The 21,144-nt window shown below is 43.5% G+C and overlaps 1 protein-coding gene across 1 annotated transcript in view; it reads right to left on the bottom strand.

Moving 5' to 3' along the window:
- Positions 1-10,549, bottom strand: part of UTRN (utrophin) — a 350,247-nt gene extending 339,698 nt beyond the window's left edge. Inside the window, exons 1-2 of the mRNA XM_033054305.2 lie at positions 10,509-10,549; positions 9,473-9,630 (exon numbers count right to left, since the gene is read on the bottom strand). Coding sequence (XP_032910196.1) covers positions 9,473-9,551 — 79 coding nt within the window. The 5' untranslated portion in view covers positions 9,552-9,630; positions 10,509-10,549. The remainder of the gene's footprint in view (positions 1-9,472; positions 9,631-10,508) is intronic.
- Between the last annotated feature and the right edge of the window lie 10,595 nt (positions 10,550-21,144).

Below are 21,144 nucleotides of genomic sequence, written 5' to 3' on the forward strand. Positions count from 1 at the left end.
GGAGGTTTTTGATTAGACTTTGTTTTTCAAAGTGAGAAAAGGTACAGTCTGTCTCTGTGTTTTCTTCAAGAAGATGAACACACCCAATACTGTTAGTCACTATGTAAGCAAAGTAACTACTATCTTTTACTAATGATGAAATATTTAACACTGTCTGCTGAGAAGGGGAAGTTACTTACCATGTAGTGACAGAAAACCCACTCCAGTAGATTACAGGTAGAGAAGGTCTCAGTCAGGAAATTCTTAGCTCAAATATTCGGAAGACAACCTTCATGATATAGTACAGAAATTATTTTCCCCTCCTAAAATAGGAGCAACAAAACACAGTTTACTGCAACCACTTATTTCATTACAGCCTAAATTAAAACCCTTCTAAAAGGCTACTTTAGATTATAAAATTTTTTAAAAAAATCTAAAATTTTGTTTTTCAGGTCCATGTCTCACTTCTCTCCAGAGAAGTATCTATATAAATACACCAAGAATTCAATCCTGAGACTTCACAGCAGGTTCTCGTGTTCCCTCCTACCTCGATGTGTAAGAAAGATGAAGACAGTGCATTAATCCTTTTGGCGTAAAAAGACCTTTGTCCAAACTCTGCAGCAGTGTCATTCAAGGAGAGGCTCTGCAGGAGGACTGAGAAGTAACAGACCCCACTGTGGCTGATGCAGCAGTCACTCTATCCCCTGCGTCTCAACAGCTCTCTAAGTCTTGACTGATCTAGGTTTTTTTGCTTGATAAGAAAGTGTAAGAAAAGCATATAAGTAGAAACAAGTTTTCCAAGTAGTGGTATGATGCACCTAGACATTGGAAATTTCTTGCAAGCACTGGAGTATACTTGCAACAACTTATACCTCTATGTTTCACATGTTGCTCTTCACCAGGGAAGGGAAAGAAGAGAGCAACAATGATCTGGAGGTAGTCAGGTAGATTGTCACTTTAGGAGCCTGACATCCACAGACACTGTAAAGCACTTCACTAAAATTATGAATAGCAGAGTTCTTTCAATCTTCTTTCTTTCAGTACTGATTCTCCTGTAACCAAGGAACTTCCAGTTAACATTCAGAGGGTAAATAATGAACTTGAACTGGGTTTCAATGGCCTTCAAAACAAAAATAATCCCAACACAGGATGGTATGATTTCTGACAATGGACAAAACTCCATTTGAACTCCTCCCTTCCCTTTGTCCTTTTCCATTTTGAACATGCTGATGGTGCACTTAAGTATAAAACCACTTCCACATTATTACAATTGTCAACATTTAACTCGTCCTTCAAGATAACAATGTAAACTTCCAAAAGCATATTTCACAATATTAATAAATCATCAAATGTCTGGTGAAACCAGAAAAGTAGTTGGCAGGGATAGGGGTGCATGCTTCTTCAAAAATGTCCTTTTGTTCTGAATTAGCTCAATTCTCCCAATTTCAGCGTCCAGTGAAACACAGTATCCTCACCAGCAAGTACCTGTGCACTGTGACAGTGTCAGAGTACTCCTCTACACAGATTATAAAGTGTGTAAAGTATTTTTTGAGTAAAAAGACCAGAGTGAATACTTTAATAACTCTCTGATTAAACTTAATAAACTCTATATTGCACGGAAAATGTGTTAACTAAAGTTAAGAATTTTTTTTAGCTCAGTAAATCAAACCAAGATCTAAATTGGGCATAACAGCCAGGTCTGTTTTTCAAGAGAAAAATTCACAAATAGAGGAAAAGCACTCAGAGCAAATCACACATCACTGTTCCAGAGAGAACAAAACTATATACAGAAGGACACCACCAGACTTTCCTGACGAAAGACTGTGGAAGCTAAAAGATGCACGGTGTTAACACAATATGTTCCCGTGAATTTCCACAAGAAGTCTCATCCAAGAACAAGATGTACATGTAGAAACCAGGAAAATAAGGGTGATGAACTCTTTCTGGAAACGATTTATGCTGACCATAGCTGTTGTTCATTATAAAGCTATAACAGAAGTAAAAGCCTGGAAAGAAGCAATAGAAAGGCTTTGGTCTGTTGGCATTTAACTACTACTTTATTTATTCTCTTCTGTTAATACAGTCGTATTTTATAATATAACTATTAAAACAACACAGAAACCAAAAGGCTTTGCTCTATTCCCAGTGCACTCTCATAAAATGTTCAAATAAATCCTCATTTGTTATTCATGCACAAACTGCTGCCCTTCGCTCATCCAGGATAATGTGGTAAATTAAGAACAAAAATAGCGAGCAAAACATTTCAGAACATTCACTTTTCTCTGATCAATAATTTGTAACAACATTTTAGGAGCGTATTCCATCTTTGGTCTTGGTCTTCTGCCATGATCTAAATGGGGCGGGGTGGCAGGGGGAGGAGGCAGGGGGCAGCAGGGAGGGCAGGCACAGCAAGAAAACACATTTCAATGCTAGGAAATAAAAGCAGAGTACATGGGAACTAACAAAAGTCATTCGTGGAATTAATTACATAGACCCATCAAAGCATGTTCTTTCATGGTTTAAATGCATGTTTCTCCACATCTAAATGCATAAGCCATTGACTGTCCTCATATGTTTGTCTAATTCCACTACAAAATCTTTCAGTTTTTGGACGGTAGGTCCTCCTGGTTTATAGCAAGGTGATGTTGAAGTCTAGAAAAGAACTTCATGATCAATTTACGGCTGAAAAGTACTACTGTACATTCCCTATATAGATCATCAAAATAACCTTAAGAATATATATATATATATCTAATCTGTCATGTAAACTCTTTCCTCCCATCATATGTCCTGTGTTTTTGAGATAGGAGCTGGTCTTCTACTGAAACACACAGTCACCATCTTCCACAGATGGAGATGCAATGGTTTTTCACCACTTCCATATCCAGCAGAAGACCCACACACCTGAAAAGATGCTAGGCTGCTAGAGAATGCTTCCTCAGCACAGAATTTGCTTCCTTACAAGAGGAACTACGATTAAGCTACATTATTCTTACACTATTCCTCTATGGCATCTCAACATGTTTGATAATGCATCTGTCTCATGCATTCAATAGATTCATAAATACCTAGAAATGCAATTGGATAAAGAGTAAACATATTTCTGAAAGAAGTCTTCACAAAGTCACTGCCACAGCTGTAGATGAGTACGTGCACCCACTGATAACTAGCCTCCTCCACATGGCTGCAGCTCTCATCCAGAGGGAAGATGCAGCCCAAAACACACCCAAACTCCTGGAACAGCCCACACCCTCTGTTAGAGCTGACCATCTTCCAGCAGCCTCCCCACTGACAATCAGCTCCCAGCCCAGGCCCAGACTCTGCAAGTACCATCCACAGCCATGTCAGTGTCTCTCAACTCCTGGGATATGAACCTGGAGTCAGGAGCAGTGATTCTGTTGCATCCCGTACCTGCTGGTCCCACAGATAAGTGACACCAAAATATAACTACAAGTGTTTGGACTTCATTTCATTTTTTTTCAGCTTCACTCAGGGCTGAGCCAAACTTAGGCCCAATAATCAAACTTCTCTTTTTATTCACTCCAAGGTAGTATCAGGTGGATGTCTTTTCAAAGAAAAAGCTCAGAGACCTCATATCCAAATAAATAAATGGGAGTTTGAGTCCTCCTTCTCAATGGCCCATGTTTCACTGACTTTGCACGTGGGTATATTTACAAATCAGAAATTCCTTGCCTCATTCCCAAAACTAAAACTTGCAACAGAGCTTTACCACTGCTTCTGTTAAACTCACAGGTTCCAACAGGCTGTTCTATTTCCTTAGGCTGTCATTTTTGTTGCTACCTTTAAAACTCCCAGCTTTCTTCTGAGAATACACTGTCACTTTCTGAAATTACAGCTCAGCTGCATCCCCAGAACACATTGGGGGAGGGGAGAAAGACATAAAACAGACTTCTGACAAGGTACAGAGCACTATAACTTATTCTTTCATCAGCACAATAAGGAGTCACACAATGAAATTCCTCCCTCCCACCTTGCAAGGTTTAAACCCTGTTATTCATTCTTCAGACTGTTATTAAGGCATCCAAATAAATGCAGTTCTCTACAGCTTCATGTTAGGAGTGCCTCAGTTCCCAAAATAACTGGAATCAGCTGTACTTTTCTAAATGCGCATTTTCCATTGAAGGAGGAATACCATGCAACACTTGAAAAGCAGAACATGCAGGCTCTAAGCACACCAATCCACCCTGCTACCTGGCAGCAGAGCAGCTACACTGTCCTGAAACAACATCAGTTCAGCTCAAGCCCATGTGTCCTGCCCCTTCTATGCCTACATCGATGTACGTGTTCCTCACTTGTATTCAAAAGATTTTAAACACAATACTTCCCTACTCCTTCCTGCTCACAAGAGTCAACCCCAAAAACCATCATGGACAAGTGATTATGCTAGGAGAAACAGTCTGGGGGAAAATCAAAAGTAGCAGAAGTTACTGGGAGGTATTAACACAGCCCAGCTAATTCTTTGCTAAGCTGCCCAGTGCTGTGAGTTTTAAAAAATTTCTGTGCATATGATAATATTTTCATGCTTCTGTATGAAAGTCTTCCTTCTTTCCCCAGACCTGAAGGTAGAAGGGGGTACAGAGCTCCAAAGGGCACTGGGGAAGGCATAGAAAGTAACTCCACAGTGCCTTTAGTTTGCCTCTCACATAGACACCCCTCCTCCATAGAATCCTTGTCAGTGAGGGGTTCCCACAGCAGCAGCCCCTCACCACACCAGCTTTTAGACCTCTTTAGAAACATTTAACACACTACACACAGCGCCTCACACAGCAGCTCTTGCTCAGGGTTACATCCTTCTTTCCTGGCAGAGCACGTGCAAATCAATGGGCTGCTTTTATGGTTTGGGTTTTAGGTTGGTTTTTTTCCCCTCCCTGAAGAGCCTCAGTTTCTATTCCAAGGCAGAGTCGTGCTTCAAACACACAGAGCAGCATATGTTATTTTTCCACCTACCAATCAAGATGCTAGAAGCAGCCAGCCTGGTACTTCTATATCTGTCATTTCGTAAATGCTAGGCAATACTCCAGAACTGTCTTCATTGCAGCATCTGATCTGTCCCCACTAGACAGCCCAAGAAAAGGAAGCAATAGAGTTGACAGAAAGAAGTCAGGTTACAGCAACCCAAAGGCTTAAAGTCATTTCAGTGGCTAGAAACACAGAGAGGAAATTTGTCACTCATCTTTAACACCGTATCCACACACTGCACAAGTGTCCCTGAAGAGTTCACACAGTGCAAATCTGGCTACACCAACTCTGCACCCACTTGACAGAATCCTAGGGGTCCACCTGCAACTATGACAACCCCTGACAGTTTCACACGAATAGAGCCAAAATGGAAAAGGAGAAGCAGTACGTTTGGCCTGCAGTTATCTGGCAGCGAGAGACACAACGAAAGGAACTGGGTCCAAAGGCAACCTGTGGCATCACGGGGCAGGGAGGTCCCAAGAGCTCCCCATGAGCAAAGGGGTTGCCAGCCAAGTAAGTGCTGCTTCAGTGGGCAAGAGGACAGACAAAACAGTAGCAGTTCTCAGAACAAGCCCTGTCCCAAAAGTCCAAAACAATGTTACAATTTCCCAAAGTAGTCTTTGAGACATTTGAGGAGAATTAAGTTCCCATCAATTTAGAGAAAGCTCATATCTTAAAATGCACCAGAGGCACAATCTTCTAAAAATGTTTTTCCTGCTGTGTCTTACTGTTTAATTATATATTACCATTCCAAACTACCATGACAGATTTTTAGTGAGTTTGTCTTTTTTCCATAATTAATCATAGCAAAGACTCATCTGTTTTTCAAGCCTGTGATGACAGCACTGTTTTCACCACTGTAAGGTAATCATCCCACAGCATTCCTTCCCAAAAGCTATTGCAATGAGAAAAGCTCACCTATCTGCACAAGATGCCTTTCAAAGATATAAAACAGCTCCACATACATTACTTAATAGTACAGGTAAGTTAATAAAAAGGAAAACTGCTTTTCCATAGCAAGACAATATACAGGCACCCAGACATAGCAGAGGCTAATAATGTCAAATAATACCAATTATAAATATATAAACCTAGCATAACCATCCGGGAACAAGTATCCTACCCACTAAACACCACTCAGCCATCAGCATCCACCACTGATGCAGAAAGAAGGGAGGCAAGCAGATAATTGGTCTGAGAACAAAAAGCAGCTTCCTTTATAAACACAATAACTAGAAGTTATTTCATAGGCAGTTTTGGTCACCATCAAATACTATTCTAGGTGCAGAAGAGGTCTCTTCAAAGATAACTCATAGCTACACGCACATCAGTGCTAACAGACTACTTAATCAAAGACAAGCCATGTCCAAAGCAGAAAATAATAAATACTATTTGGACAACAGAAAGATCTTTTTTCTTTCATGACAAGTCACAGAAGTGATAATAAAGGCATAGAAAATATCTGCTCTGGAAAAAAAAAAATCAAGCACTTATCACTTGTAATAGATTATAGCACATTTGTTTAAAGTTTCTTTGCTCACCATTGAAAGAAAAACTGTTTCCAATATAATCAATAGCATACAGAGACACCCATTCAAAATATTTTATCATTCGCCCTTAGTTTGAGAGGAAACAACAGATGAAATGCTTGCAAAATCACTTTTTCCCATCTGTGAAATCCTACGGCACACCCTCCCCCCCACACCTTTTTTTTTTGCAAAAGCGACACATGGAAATCCTGCTAATTTATTTTGATTGGTCTATAGAGAAATCATGATTTTCTGTAGTTCTACTAAATCCTTCATGCAGCACACTGGTAGCTTCCCAATTACAAGTCTAAGAAAAAATTATATAGCTTGTTCTGCTGATAAAAACAAGCATAGATGGGTCCCACACAGCCCTAAGCAGGTGTAAAAACTTTGTGTCTTAATACAATCTCATAAGAGTGACTTTAGATCAAAGCTCAATAACCAGCACACTGCCTGTATTGACAGTGCCACCTTTATTGCTTTCTAGCTGCTTCACAGTTTTACAAAACAAGATAACTAAAGCAGCAATGACTACAAAAAAAGACAATATATTCAGTTGACAGGCTCCTAAAGACTAAAGTTTACATTTGTATCCAAATATTTAGAAACATTTTTACTAGTACCACTCTTCCTTAAGGTCTGACCCAGAGAGATTCTGGCGTTTCAAATTACAATTTTTTTCCAACTTGTTACAAGAAAAACGACGACAACACCACCAACAACAACAAAAAAAAGACTTAGCCACAGATCTTAAATATCACTTTGAGAATTTGAATGATTTTAAATAACCACAATATCCTGACAGCTTGGTAATCTAGTCAGAAAAGACAAACATTCAAATAGACAATTGCCCAGGACAGCACAGAGAAAGTGATCTTTACACAGAACATTATACATCTATCTTCTTATTTACAATAATAGAGTAAACTGTTTTTAGTGTGCTTATTTTAAAATGCATAGGAATAGTACACACTAAAAAAATATTATGACATATTAAATCACCCAGTCACATATTACATTATTTGGAGAGTTTTTCACACTCTGTGTTTTTGTATTTTATTTATTCAAGGAAAATATTTAATGCACATTTGCAAGTGCTCCCTAACCAGTGTTGACTTCCCACATCACTAGTACTAAGAACTTACAGAGCAGCAAGAAACAGAACAGCCTATTTTCTGTGACAACAAATTATTGTCTTTTTCTGATCTCTTGAGTCTCAAAAGCCATAGAGATGCCTTAGCTACCCCAAATATTAATAATTTATAACACTTCTACTGTATTTCAAGTCATATAGACTGAAGAGTATTTCATGCTGAAGAAATCTTCACAGCAAAAAACCCTCAGCTTTCCTAAGTATCAAAATTAGCATTCTCTTTCCAAAATACCTAGGAAAATTAAAATAACTTCTCCTTAGTCCTGACAATCAGCCTTTAACTTGCTGTCACCTGTACTTCAGGGAACTTCAGTCCTTTCATTAGGAAAACCCTCTCACAGATTTACTTGTGGTGAATGGTTCAGATCTGAGCTACAGTAGGACAGTAACTTCTTTGAAGAAATTACACATCTAAATCCAAACCAGCATAATATTTAGAAAAAATTATATAAGGTCACTATTTATAATTTAGTGCACAAGTCTTTTAGCCTTGTATTTGAATTTACAGCATTTTGTCATTCACACTGAAGAAATTTAAAGCGGTTCTAACAAGAAATTTACAATCATCTGCCTTAACCAAAACAATAGAATTTACTGTACAATTTGTTCATTCATGAAAAACCTCCAATACATCCATGTTTCCTCACACATCTTATAAAACTATAGTGCTTCATACATACAAACTGTCTGCAAGCTATACCCCTACACTCAAAGCCCATAAAGATACTGACTACACACAACTAAATGAAGTCATGTCCAGAGCTTCCAGAGTAATAGCAAAAACAATAGAGAAATCAAACCAACACTACAGAATTCAAGATGAAAAATTCACAAGCATCTGTATCATAAACTGCTCTTCCAGAAGAGGAAGACTCAAAGGTCTAAGAAACAAACTATTCAAACACTAAAGGGATTCAGATCAAACCCACATCCTCTGTAATCTGACATATCAAATCACAACCAACTGAAGACCTACAGTTTTTAACATGTGGAAAATTAAAAAAAAAACAAAGAAAAAAAACCAAAAAACAAAAAACCCACAAACAACCCACTGCTGGGTTTTCAAGATATCAGGATCATTTTGCATGTAAGAAAAAAAAAGAAGCCTGTGAGGCTGAGGAACTGAGCATCCAGTCTCTGAGTGGAGCACAGACTTCTACCAAGGTTTAAATAACTCACTGCTCTCCCTCCAAAACCTCTGTTCTCCCCCTGCTAAAGTGATGGTACCTCATTACCGACCCCAATATCCAGAGCCCCAAGAGACCCCAACACACTACAACCAAACAAAATCCACATTTTCCCAATAACCGTCAGATCTGTTACACGAACGTTTTGCTGGAGGAAATGCCTGAGTGAGTAGCCTTAAACAACTGTTTTACATTAAGGAGGAAGCACATTAATTCACTGCATGAATACTACGATGCACTTTCAGGAGCTACAGTGTTGCAGCCACAGTTGCCATTTTCAGCGTCCGAGAATAAACACGAAAGCTACCAACACTAGGTTGCATAAGAGCACTTTAAGCACACGGTTATTTACAAAAGTAGAGGTAATTATGATGCCAGAGGTGGATCCCAAACAAACAGACTTGACTAATACTGAAAAAAAAAAAAGAAAAAAAAATCCAAAACAAACCAAACCCTGAGACCTACAGTTACTATTACTTAGTAACAGTAGGGGAGCTGCATGAACAGCCTCAGTCACACGCTGCACCACCAACACATGCCCAAAAAAACAGCTGGACAAAGGTGCTGTTTAAAAATGTGAGCTTATGTCAGAAGCTGTGAGCAGAGGAGAAAGGAGGCAAACACCGTTCTCCTCGCGAGTTTACCTGATCTGGACTTGATGATGTCGCTGAACTCGCTGTGTCCTCCGCCAGGTCCTTCCTCCGGCTCGGAGACACGGGCCATGCTCGCGGGCTGCCCTGTGCCACGGGCGGAGCCTAAATCCTTCGGGAGAAGGCTCCCATGGAGGGCCAGGGCTCAGCACCTACAGCACAGGAGCAGAAAGGCACGGTAACTCCAGGGGCTACGCCAGGTGCGACTCCGTGCGCGATGGGAGGGACCGAGGCTGGCTGGCCATGCCCAGGCGAGTCGCGGGGCAGCCACTCGCCGTGCCCCTGCCGCGGGACACCTCACGGTGGCATTTAAAAAGTGCGATGGCCCTGAAGGTGCAGCAGCACAGCTGAATGCTCAGCCACGAAAGCCAAGCTTCACTCACCCTTGGGCGACAGGGCGCCCCGTGCCCAGCCGTGACCCCCGGAGGGGCAGGACACGGCCCTTGCCGCGACACCCCCGCCACCGGGTGGCACCGAGCGGGACAGCCCGCTCGAGGGGGCGCAGCCGGGGAGCTCTGCTACGTGTGCCAGCGGCAAAGGGGGACGGGCAGGCGCTGCCCCGGCCGGACCAGGGCGCGACAGCCACGTGTGGGAGAAGCCACGCAGCCCCTCTCCCGGCCAGGGGGAGCGGAGCTCGGCGGGGCAGGCCCCGGGCACGGCCGCCCCCGCCCGGCCGCCCCGGCAGCGCGGCCGCCGCCCCCGCTCCCCCGGCGGGGATTTTGACCCGGCAGCCGGCCGGGCGTGCCGGCACCTCCTCCCCGCGGGGTGCCCGGCCGCAGCAGCGGTGCCGCCGCCCTCCGGCGCCCCTACGGCGGGGCCGCTCCTCGCCCCGGCTCCCCGCGGCCGCTCCGTCCCGCCCGCAGGTGCGCCCGCCGCGGGCACTGCCCCCCGCCCCGCGATGTTACTGGAGACGGGGAACAAACTTTCCCCGCCGAGCCCCTCCCGGTGCCGCCGCCGCGCCGCAGAGCTGCCCCGCTCCCGGAGCTGCCGGGGCAGCCGCCGATAGCGACTCTCTTCGGCCGCCACTCACCCCTCGGGCACGGCGGCGGAGGCGGCCGCGCTGCCCCACGGCTCAGCCCAGCTCCTCCTCGCTCCCCGTCCCCCGGCAGTGACTCCCGCGGCGCTGCGCTGGCGGACCCACAACTTTCTGTGCAAGCCGCCGTCCGTCCTCCCCCTTCCCCTTCTCCTCCCCTTTCTTCCCCGCCCCTCGCGGCCCGGCCCTGCGGCTGCCCCTCCCTCGGCCCCTGCGCCCCCTTTGTTGGCCGGGCCAGCGCCGCGGGTGCGGGAGAGCCGCCCCGGCCGCGGCCCCTTCTCTGAGCGAGGGGCGGGGAGGGGCCGGGCCGGAGCGGAGGAGAGGGGAAGCGAAGGGAAGAGAAGGGCGGAGCGGAGCGGGTCCCGGCCGCGCCCCCGCCCCGCGCCCGCGGGCGCTGCCGGCGCGGCCCCGCTCCTCCCTGCGCCCCGCCCGAGGTGGTGCTCGAGTGTTGTCCCGCTCGGCTCCTGCCCCGCGGCCTTCCCGTCCGCACCTGTGCACTCCCGCCTCTCCTGCTGCTCCTTTCCCTCCCCAGATAAGCGCAGCCGCGCAGCGCTACGGAGGTGAAGCGCCCCGCGGCGTCCCGTGAACAACCAAGTCAGGAAGTGTGACAAAATTTGAGAAGCACTTAGGAAATTTACGAACAGCCGGAAACAACTCTCCCGAAACCCGCCTGCTCTGGCCAGGTGTCCGTGCCTCATCTCGCGCGGTCGCTTGGCAGTGACAGCTCCCGGGTGATTTTCGGCTGGGCAAGGAAGGAACAGATACAGATCGATAAAAATGTGCTGATGCTGGGTGTCTGCAATCATTTTTGATGTATGAACAGACATATATGCAAGTGAAATATTTAGCTGACAGTAATTAATTTATTGCCGCATTGGCAATCTGGGAATGAATTTACTCGTGTTTGCACAGGCAAGTAATCCATGCTCACCTGTACTGTGAGAGTGTAGAACACGTGGCTGTATTTATGTCGATAAGCATTAGTCTGAAGTTTCAGCAGTATCAGAGAGAAACTGTAGCTGAGTAATTCCTCAGTGTTACCTACCAGGCCTCAGGCAGGCCATGCAGCCCAAAAATATTTTCAAGGTTAGATGCATTCCCAACACCGAGTACTTCAGCTCCTAAATAAGAAAGGCCAGCAATTTGCCGGAAAGGAGGTGCAGAATTTATTAGCCAGCAGAAAGGAGGAAGCCCAGGATTGGCAACATATTTAGTCTGTATCTCCAGGTAACAGAAATTGATAGCAATGTGAAACAAGGAAGATTTGTCTTCAAAAGTCTTTTTTTCTTAGCAGTACACAGCTCATGGGTTTACTAGGCACTACAGATAACAAGCGTAAACAATGACTATGTGCATGTTAGCCTAACCTAACTTTGATATTTACCCTTACTTTACTATTTCCCCCAAGAAAGAGACACCTCAAAGAAACAAAACTTGGTACCTGTAAATTTTTATTATCGTAATTCTAACTGCATTTAATATTTTTTCCCCTCAACTTTTGATTGGTGCAGTACATGTGGAACAGGGACTGTGTCTTTAGCTCCTGTATTGCAGGCCTTGCATAAAGTGTGCTATATTTTTGCATTTCAAAGAAGCCTAAAAACAAAGATGCCTGGTTTGGATCATTCCATAGATTTCCTTGGTGATTCAGTGCCAGTTAGTTAATTCATCCTTGATGTGCTTAATTCAAACCACTGCATGAAGTCATTAAGGGTTCCTACTTATAAAAGGATAATAATAATGTGTCTAAAAATTTTTGATGACTGGAATTATGGATCTATTAAGAATTACACTCATGGATGACAAACACTGTAAAAACATGGACATTGATAACTATCAGTGCCTAACTGTAAGACAGCATTGATTTTTTGGAAAGGTATAGTTTGTGTTTATGCGTATTTATTTGCATTACACTGAAAAACCTGTACTGCAAACATAATGTTTATGGTTAGAGGAGAATCACTTGTTTCCAGCCGCTCTTGACTGGCTTCTCTGCCCCATCCCATGCATTCCCTCTGCTGGATTTTCAAGGCCCAGTAACGAAAAAAACACCCAAACACTGGAAACCCACAATCCAGACCTAGCTGCTTTTCATACAGTTCAAGAGACATAAAACCCCGTGTAACCAAGTGCCCACTCAAGAGCTGGCACAGATGGAGATGGTTACTTCCCACTGCTGGGCATCTAGCAGCAGTGCAGGGATAGGGATCCTAAAGCACTGCACTGCCTTACCTAATACAGGGAAATACTAAGTGGAAAAAAAGCCCTTTCTTTTATGGGCTGCACTGAGGGGATTACTCCTTTCACAGATGTTACCCAAGACCACTATCAGGTAGCCGTAACTTTGATTGCTAAAAGCTGCAGTCAAACTGATAAGCAAGAGGGGAGAGCTTCCCATTTCAAATGTCTGTGTCGAAGTCCAAGGTCCCAATTTTTACAATCTTGCTCTGAAAGCACCTACAAATTATTTCTCAGAAAGAGACACATTTCAGTTTAACCTTATAGCATTTCATATTTTTCCTTTTTTTCCCCCGTGTTTTAGACAGAAGTAGCATCATTATGTTCCTTTGAACTGCAAAGTGCCAACAGAAAGGTAATAGAATAAGAAGACTGCACACTACCCAAGGAAGCAGGTTAATTTCTGCCGGGTGTGTTTCAAACATGCCTCTCTCCAGAGCCATCCTCACTCTACTGTTAATGAAAGCCTGAGTTTTCTGAGCTAGTTGTTTAGACTATAGGCTTCTTATGCAAAGCTATAATTTTTATATATACAATTATATATACATAATATATAATTTTATAGGGTCTTTAGGCACATCTCCATCAGGGAAAAAAATGAAAATACCCTAACCTTTAATATTCTGTACGTATATATGCTTAGGTCTCTAATTCTTTATTCCAGTGATTGGCAGAATTAGAAAGTGGTGATTAGCACAATTTTAAAGTCAAACAACAAAGTCTCCACTCAGTTGAATTTCTAAAACCTGCATTCACCTACAAATACCTACTGACATTAATATCATGGATTGTGTAGCACAGCTTACTTTTCTGTACATGTAGAATAAAATAGGAAAATAAAGGAAAAGTTCATTAACCCCTTAGATAATGTTTAAAAATACCAGGGGAATACAGAAAATAAAGGGGGCTGAAAAGATGTTAGGCCCTTGAACTTTGACCAAAGTAAATAAATACTTTATTCCTCAGTGCATGGAAACAATGCTGTTGTGAGTCTCTGAGCTCATCTTACCTTGTCTCTTTCTCTTTTCTTTGTTCTTAGCATTTCTGTTTTTAGAATACACTCATAATTGACAGGATTACAATATAACTAGGAATTTTGTGTATCTCATTACCTTGAGATTGACTGCTATAATAATGCATGTGCCCATTCATCAATGTTTTGTCATGATTTCAGAAAACCATTCTATATTCAGGAAGACAGGAGATACCAAATGGATTGCTTTGTAAGTAGAGCATCTTTATTGCCTTTTTCTGCATCGTGTTGTCAGTCTCAGTTATTAGATCAGGCAAGCTGTTACTCAGCAGACTTTTTTTCCTCCTGCAGAACTTACATCAGAATTCATGTTAATAGCTCCTTGTTGCTTTGGTGCTGACTTTGGTGCACTAACCAGTTAGTACAAGTACCTTAATATTTTCATTATCTCTAATCTAAGGAGAAAAATATATTTTAAAAACCATTAAATAAACATCCTCTCTCTATATGTTCCTCTTGTAAGAAAAATGACCAAGTTTTCTAAAAGTTTGGGTCAGTTTTATCTGCAACTCCTTTGGCAGGACCTTTGAAAAACTTCAGTACATCAGGATAACATAGTTAGTTGGTTTCCTTTTTTTTCCTGTAATTTAAAAATTTTTGAGTTATCTTTGTTGTTCAAGCATCTCATACTAAAATATCCCAAGTCAGCACAATTTTTAAATGTGGGCCAGCATTTTCTAACTCAAACTTTTCAGGATGGGATCTGATTTTAATATTAAATTGTTTATTTTTTTTCCAAGGTCAGCTGCCTTTGTGTGCAAGCTCCTTGTGAGCTCCTCCAAGAACATAAACAGAGCTTAATAAATTCAACACTGTTTTGCTACAAGTTAACCACGCATGAGAAGCTACTAGGTGCAGAGAATGGACTGAGGCAGAGGGCAGCAGGAACCCTGATGAAGACATCAGCCTAAGCTGCTGGCTGATGCCCTTTGAGCAAAACACCTGTCACATGTATCATCTGCTTTAACCTAAAGAGAAAGCAGTGTATTCCCCTTGTACCCTTCCCTTTCTACAAGTCGGAATCTCTATCTTCAATAGATTATTTCCACTCTATTTATATCTTATTAGATTTGATATATCTATCAATTAGATCAGTTTTAAGGGAATACTGTGTGCATAAAATATACCAGAAACTTCTACTTTAAGTTTCAGCAATTTTTTATAGCTTCATCATAAAACTCCAGAAAACTGCTCCATATTAATAGAAATGTTTACATCCCTTTAGCTGCAGTGATATTAACTGGAGTTACCATAATTTATCATCATTCTGAAGAATATAACCTCTCAAAGTACATTAAATAAGAGTGCATTAATGAACAATTATAATAATCAGTTTATCCTCCCAACCCTCTTAATTGCAGCAGAGGATTGAGAAAAGAACATCAATGGAGATGCCTGTGCAAGACAGGAACCTTTGACCAACACCATGAAGCAATCCCCTGCAAGGGTTCTTAGTCAAAGTCAATCCTAACACAAGCTGATTTCTGTTTATTTATTTCTTTTTTCTCTTTATTTCTCTCACTCATGGCTATTTTTCAGTGCTGTTCTATTCCCATTTGAACAGCTTGTGCAATATATTGCCATAGGTTTGTTCAGTGGCTAGACACATAAATACCTCATGCTTGTACAATTATAGAATATGGACACTTTTTCATCAAGTTTACCAATTAGAGATTAGGCAAAGAAACAGAATTCCTGTGTTAACACAACATAAAAACTTGGGTAACTTGCTTCATTTCAGTAACCTGTTTCATTCTTTGTAGTAGGGAAAAAATAGTATCTTCCATCATGACCACAGTATCTATTGAGTGAAATAATAAGATAATTGGACAAAGACAACTTGGAAACACTTTAAAAATGAAAGATCTTACCAGTTTGCAAAAATAATCAGTGGAAAGGATGTTTCTTTGTAAGTCTTTTTATTTTAAGGGTAGACAGTGGGAGAAGACACAGTTTTTTCTTACCAAAATTAAATAGTAGCTCCTTAGTATTCCATGAGTACTCCCGTACATAATGACTACACACCAAATCTGAAGAAATGAAACAAAACAAGTTTTCAGACATTCTCATTATTTTTTACATTTATTACCCTCACTTTAGATCAATTAGGAGTGTCACCTTTTCTTTGCTGTTTCCTGTTAAATTATCCACATGGATGTTTTGTACTTGACCCGTTAAGACATTCCCTAATTAGAATTTAAGGTTTTACATAGAAAATTGCCTAATAACATGTTAACAACATGTCTTTCTGCTGGAAAACACAACTCATTGAGGTCTTTAGCGGGATAATGGCACCCCCTGGGACACCAAAGGCACCAGCAAAAACCTGTACTATGGATGTCACATTTTCCCACCCACCAAACACTTCCCATCCAAGCTAATTCCCCCATAGCTTAGACTTGACATCCTGTGGTTTTTGCCTCACATAAGGACACAGATGGTTACTGGGACTGAGAAGCCAGGTTTGAAATGCTTCAGCATTGATCCCTCCAGCTGCAAGACCACTGAAGTCCAGAAGATGTGTAGCAGTGTTCCCATTGCTCTGAGCAAATTCTTGCACATTTGGCTTTCTGACCACAGATGGACAACCTATGGCCAGAAGGCTTGGCCCACTTTTGCCGTATTTGCCACTGTGAGCGTGTCCTCTAGAGCAAGACCTCTAGAAAGCCCCTCTCTTAACTAACTCTGTATGGGCAAGCAAGACTATCACCTTCCTCCTATTTCCATAACATGTAGGTGCTAATGTGCTGAAAGCTTAAATGATTTTTAATTACTACCATTAAGTGACTTTTTATTTCCCTGAAATGACAAGGATTTTGGCGTTTAACTAAGTTAAATAAAGTCACTGTGATAACACTAGATCTGAACAGGTCAAATTTACAGGTGTGTATAAAAATTAATTTACAGTAATTTCACGAATACAAGCCGCACCAATTTGACGAAAATTTTGGTGGAAACCCGGAAGTGCGGCCAATATTCCGGGGCGGCTAATACATTAACAAAATTCTAAAAGCTGCCAACACGGAAGTGAGAGCCCGCGGCAGCCCCAAGCCAAGCTGGAGCCCGGCCGGCCCCAGCAGAGGTGGGAAAGCCTGGCAGAGGCGGGGCCAGCAGTGTGAGGGGCGGGCAGCAGAGCCTGGGCCAGCAGGGCGGGGCAGGGGGGCGGCAGAGCCCGGGCCAGCAGGGCGGGGGAACCTGGGAGAACTGGGGCTAGCAGTGCAGGGGAGCATGGCAGAAGCAGGAAGGCCGGCGGGTGGGGCTGCCTGGCAGCGGGGGAAGCCCAGCAGAATCGGGGCCAGCAGCGTGGGGGAGCCCGGCGGTGCGGGGGCCTGCAGTGCCGGCCAGGGCGAGGAAACGCGGCGGCGGTGCAGACGGGAGGGGGCGGCCGGCGAGCCTGGTGGCGGTGGCAGCCCTGCCGGCCGGGCGAGCGAACGCGGCGCGGGGCGGCCGGCGAGCCCGGCGGCGGCGGCGGCAGCCTGCCGGCCGGGCGAGCGAACACGGCGCGGGGCGGCCGGCGAGCCCGGCGGCGGCGGCGGCAGCCCTGCCAGCCGGGCGAGGGAACGCGGCAGCGGGGCGGTGCTGACGGGAGAGGGGGGCCAGCGAGCCCGGCGGCGGCGGCAGCACCACCCGGCCAGCCCCGCCGAGCCGTGGCGCTGAGCTGGGCCACCCGGCCCCGTCGGCAACCATGAGCGGGCCGAGCCTGCCTGGCCCCGCCCCGAGCCAGTAAAGCCCGCTATGCCGCGATCCTGTTACTAATTGGCCAATTTGTGAAAGCTGCGCACGGATTCTCGCGACGAACGAAAGTGCGGCTAATATTCGGGGTGCGGCTTATCTATTGACAAAGACAGCAACATTGTCGAGGCACCGGAAGTGCGGCTTATAATCCATGCGGCTTGTATTCGTGGAACTACTGTAATTTTAAGCAAATGAATAGCCTTTTTAGTCAACAAGATAAATTATGCAAAGGAAGTTTTATACCCACCAAAGACTTCAATTATGAGTTTTTCGGTGCCTGGTGTTCCGTGGCTTTGCCTGTAAAGCAGGAGATGCTCTGCAAGCTGTGGCATCTGACAAAGCCCACTGGGAGATCTCCACACTACCTAGGTAAATTCTCCCTTGGTCACTTTGCATTTTCACATGCACTTTACAAGAGGTCAGCCTGAATGAGGTCACTTACCACATGATTCAGTCAAAGCTATTTCAGCCAACGGTATAAATCATCTTGATGAAGCTCTCATTCCCCTAAGTTCCTCCTTGACTGGACAGCAGTGGGACTGCCCTCAGTGAGCCTCAGGAGAGAGAGCAGCTGCTACACCGTCCTCCCTTCTCCACATGCCACCATTTGGCTGTCCCTGTGCTGGAATGTCTATTGTGAAATTTCCCCTACATGAGCAGGAAATCTTGGCTGCTCCATTAGGACAGCCCTCTGTCTGCTTTGCACAGCCAGGGCCAAGGTTGAGGTCTGAACTTAGTGAGTGCTGTGGATTTCCCACAGGGAAGAGTACGTACTCTAATTTAATTTTTTTTTTTGTTTGTTTGGTTTTCTTTTTTGTTGTTGTTGTTGTTTTTTTTTTTTATTCAGTGCTGGGGTCTGAAATTATAAAGTTTCCAGGAGTGATGGGGAGCCACATCATCCAGCACACAGGGCAGTGTTGATGGGGGAGAGTTTTGGACCTCAGATGGGCAGGAATGCCAGTGGTGCCCTTGCTGGTACTGCTGGCACACTGGGGCTGTGCCTGCTGCCTGACTGGCACGGGAAATATGTGCCTAGTTCAAGGAAAAATGTTTGGCTCAAAGCACACAGTTCTTCAGGGAACAAGAAATTTGCCTGTACCTTAAATTATTTTGCAGCTACTTAAACAACTGCTGTGCTAGAAGCTCTGCAGGCAGTAATTATTCTTCCATTTTCTTCTATTAGGCAGCCCTGAACTGAGCCATGAAAATTGCTTAGAAATCACAGTAGACAAAGAGGAAACTTTTGGACTTAATTTATTTTGGGATGTTCCAAACCAAAGTTATCGTCCAAACCAGAAAAGATGTCCAGCCCTGCCAAGTCCTTAATCATTGAAATGAAGAGACCACAAAACTGAATGAAAAGAGGATTGAAACAATTTTCCTAGGCTGAAAAAGCCCCTTTTTTGGAGTTACTGTCATAAGAAAATAAGGGAGCAACAAAACCCCTTAATACATCACTGATGTATCTAACTGGAGGTTACTTGCAGAGGCCAAATCTTTGTAATGGGAGCAATGCTGGAGTTTGTCCTTGCTGGGAGACAGCATGTATGTGGGCTTTGCATTTCACAAAATAAAGCTTTAGTAGCATTTCAAGGGAAATTTCCAACCATATGAATGCAAGAATCTTCTTAAGAGCATCCACCATATTCCGCCATAAGAACATAATTGTTACATAATAGCCAAACTCTTACACTTCAAGCACTTACGGACTCATCTTAAAAACATTTAGCAGGAACAGGATGACCTGAACCAGGTATAGGTATTATTTCTGGCACAGAAATAACAAAGAGCTCACTCGGTCAGGATCAGGTGCCATCGAGGTCGACAGAATATAAACACAGAGCAACAAAGTCTCCCAACCATACAGCTTGTATCTGGAACCGGGAATGAAGGTATATTTTAAAACTCCGAATATGATCTGACAAATGGTGTCACTTCTGTTTAAAAGACCAATGTATATTTAAAATAAAAATGTATCTAAGTTCTGGCAAGTTCAGAGTTTAAATCTAGTCTGGAATATGATACCATAAACATTTTTAAAAAAAGACAACAGCAAACAAAATTGTATAATTGAATGACTGAGAAAGCTAGCTGGGAATGAGACTTCATTTTAGCAAATCCTGTGATAGATTTGTTATGAAATATAAACTCATCTGTACTATCCCTCAAGTGGCAGTCATCTAGCAATATTCTGTCAGCATCAAACCAGAAAAAGTCCTGATGGGGATGCGAAGAAGCAGAGTGCAGAACAAAGCAAGTGTATTTCATCTCGGGATGCAGCACAGTTTTGCTCAAGTTACTAAATACAAGAGCACAGCTCCTGGGAAAAAGCCCCACAGGCTCACCCCTCATCCCCTCCCTTTACTGCTGTTTTGCTCATACCATCTGTGTGTATTTAACTCCCCAAGACATGTTCCTTGGTGTCTCTGCATGGGATTCAATGAGCACATGGACATCCCATTTGAGCCAGGGACCCTGCAGTCCCAGACACCCCGGTGTCCTGCACCTCAGTGCATTTCTGCCCTCTCAATGGATCCAGTCCCACCTCTCAACCTGCCCTCAGCCAAGTGGTTGGTAGAGGCCAGGAGAAATGCTTTTACTCCTATTTCATGCTACATTCACCACCTTGTTCTTAAACAATCTTCAAGCCTTTATTTTTTTTTAAGTGTGTCCTCTGTCATATGCATGCAGTAAAGCCCACTGAGAACTATTCAGAAGCATTTATTTCCTCAGGAACCATGGAAGTTTACTTTTCCACAGAAAGACCTTTGCTATTTTGAGCATGGAATGAGGTGCATGACTGTTCCTGGAGGTCCTACTTCCAAAAGGAGAGTAAAGCAAAACCCTGGATCCCTCCCAGTGTAGTGCTGAGCCCAAAGGGCTCAGAGAAGAGCCAAAAAGGACCTCTTCCAAAAAAGAGGAGCAAATTAATGTTCTTAATACAACAGAAAGAACTCTTAAAATGTAAAAGTATTACAGTGGGCTCTGAGATGCCTGCAGCCCACCATGCTGACCAATATTGAGGTAGATGTGCTGCAAGTGAGACTGTCTGGCCTCCAGGAGTCTTTGTGGCAAGATCTGCAGCAAGCAGGAACAGCTTTGAGATGTCCAGCTGGTACAGTAGAAAACCAGATGAGTTCTGTGCACACAAACACCTCTTCACATCCTGACATTTTGCTGTTTCCCTGTGCTCCACTACACAGCTCTATTTGTTATTTCTCATCAGGAAAAAGCTTTGGGCCATTTCAGTCCTATGTTTCAGCAATGGCCAGACCTGAGCTGCCAACGAATGTGACTCCTCCATCCTACAGTTACACCACAAGTCATGAATAATAATAACACTGAGGATATGGGTCTCTGTTACAGCTGCAGCTCAGTGAGCCTTTTTGTCCTATTTTTTCTTTATACCTCCTTGGACATAAATTCTAACTACAGCAGGTCAAAATAGATACCAAACATTTAAAAATCACAATTCTTAACTTAGCTGCCATTAAAATATTCTGTCCACCTCAAACAATAGGTGATGCATTTGTGAAAGGTAATGATTTATTTATAAAGATGCAAAGTGCAAAGCTGCACCAAGATCTCAGGGCAAGAGAGTGAACCAAGCAATGTGTTATGAAACCC

This window comes from Catharus ustulatus, chromosome 3 (genome assembly GCF_009819885.2).
Source record: "Catharus ustulatus isolate bCatUst1 chromosome 3, bCatUst1.pri.v2, whole genome shotgun sequence".
NCBI lineage: Eukaryota > Metazoa > Chordata > Aves > Passeriformes > Turdidae > Catharus > Catharus ustulatus.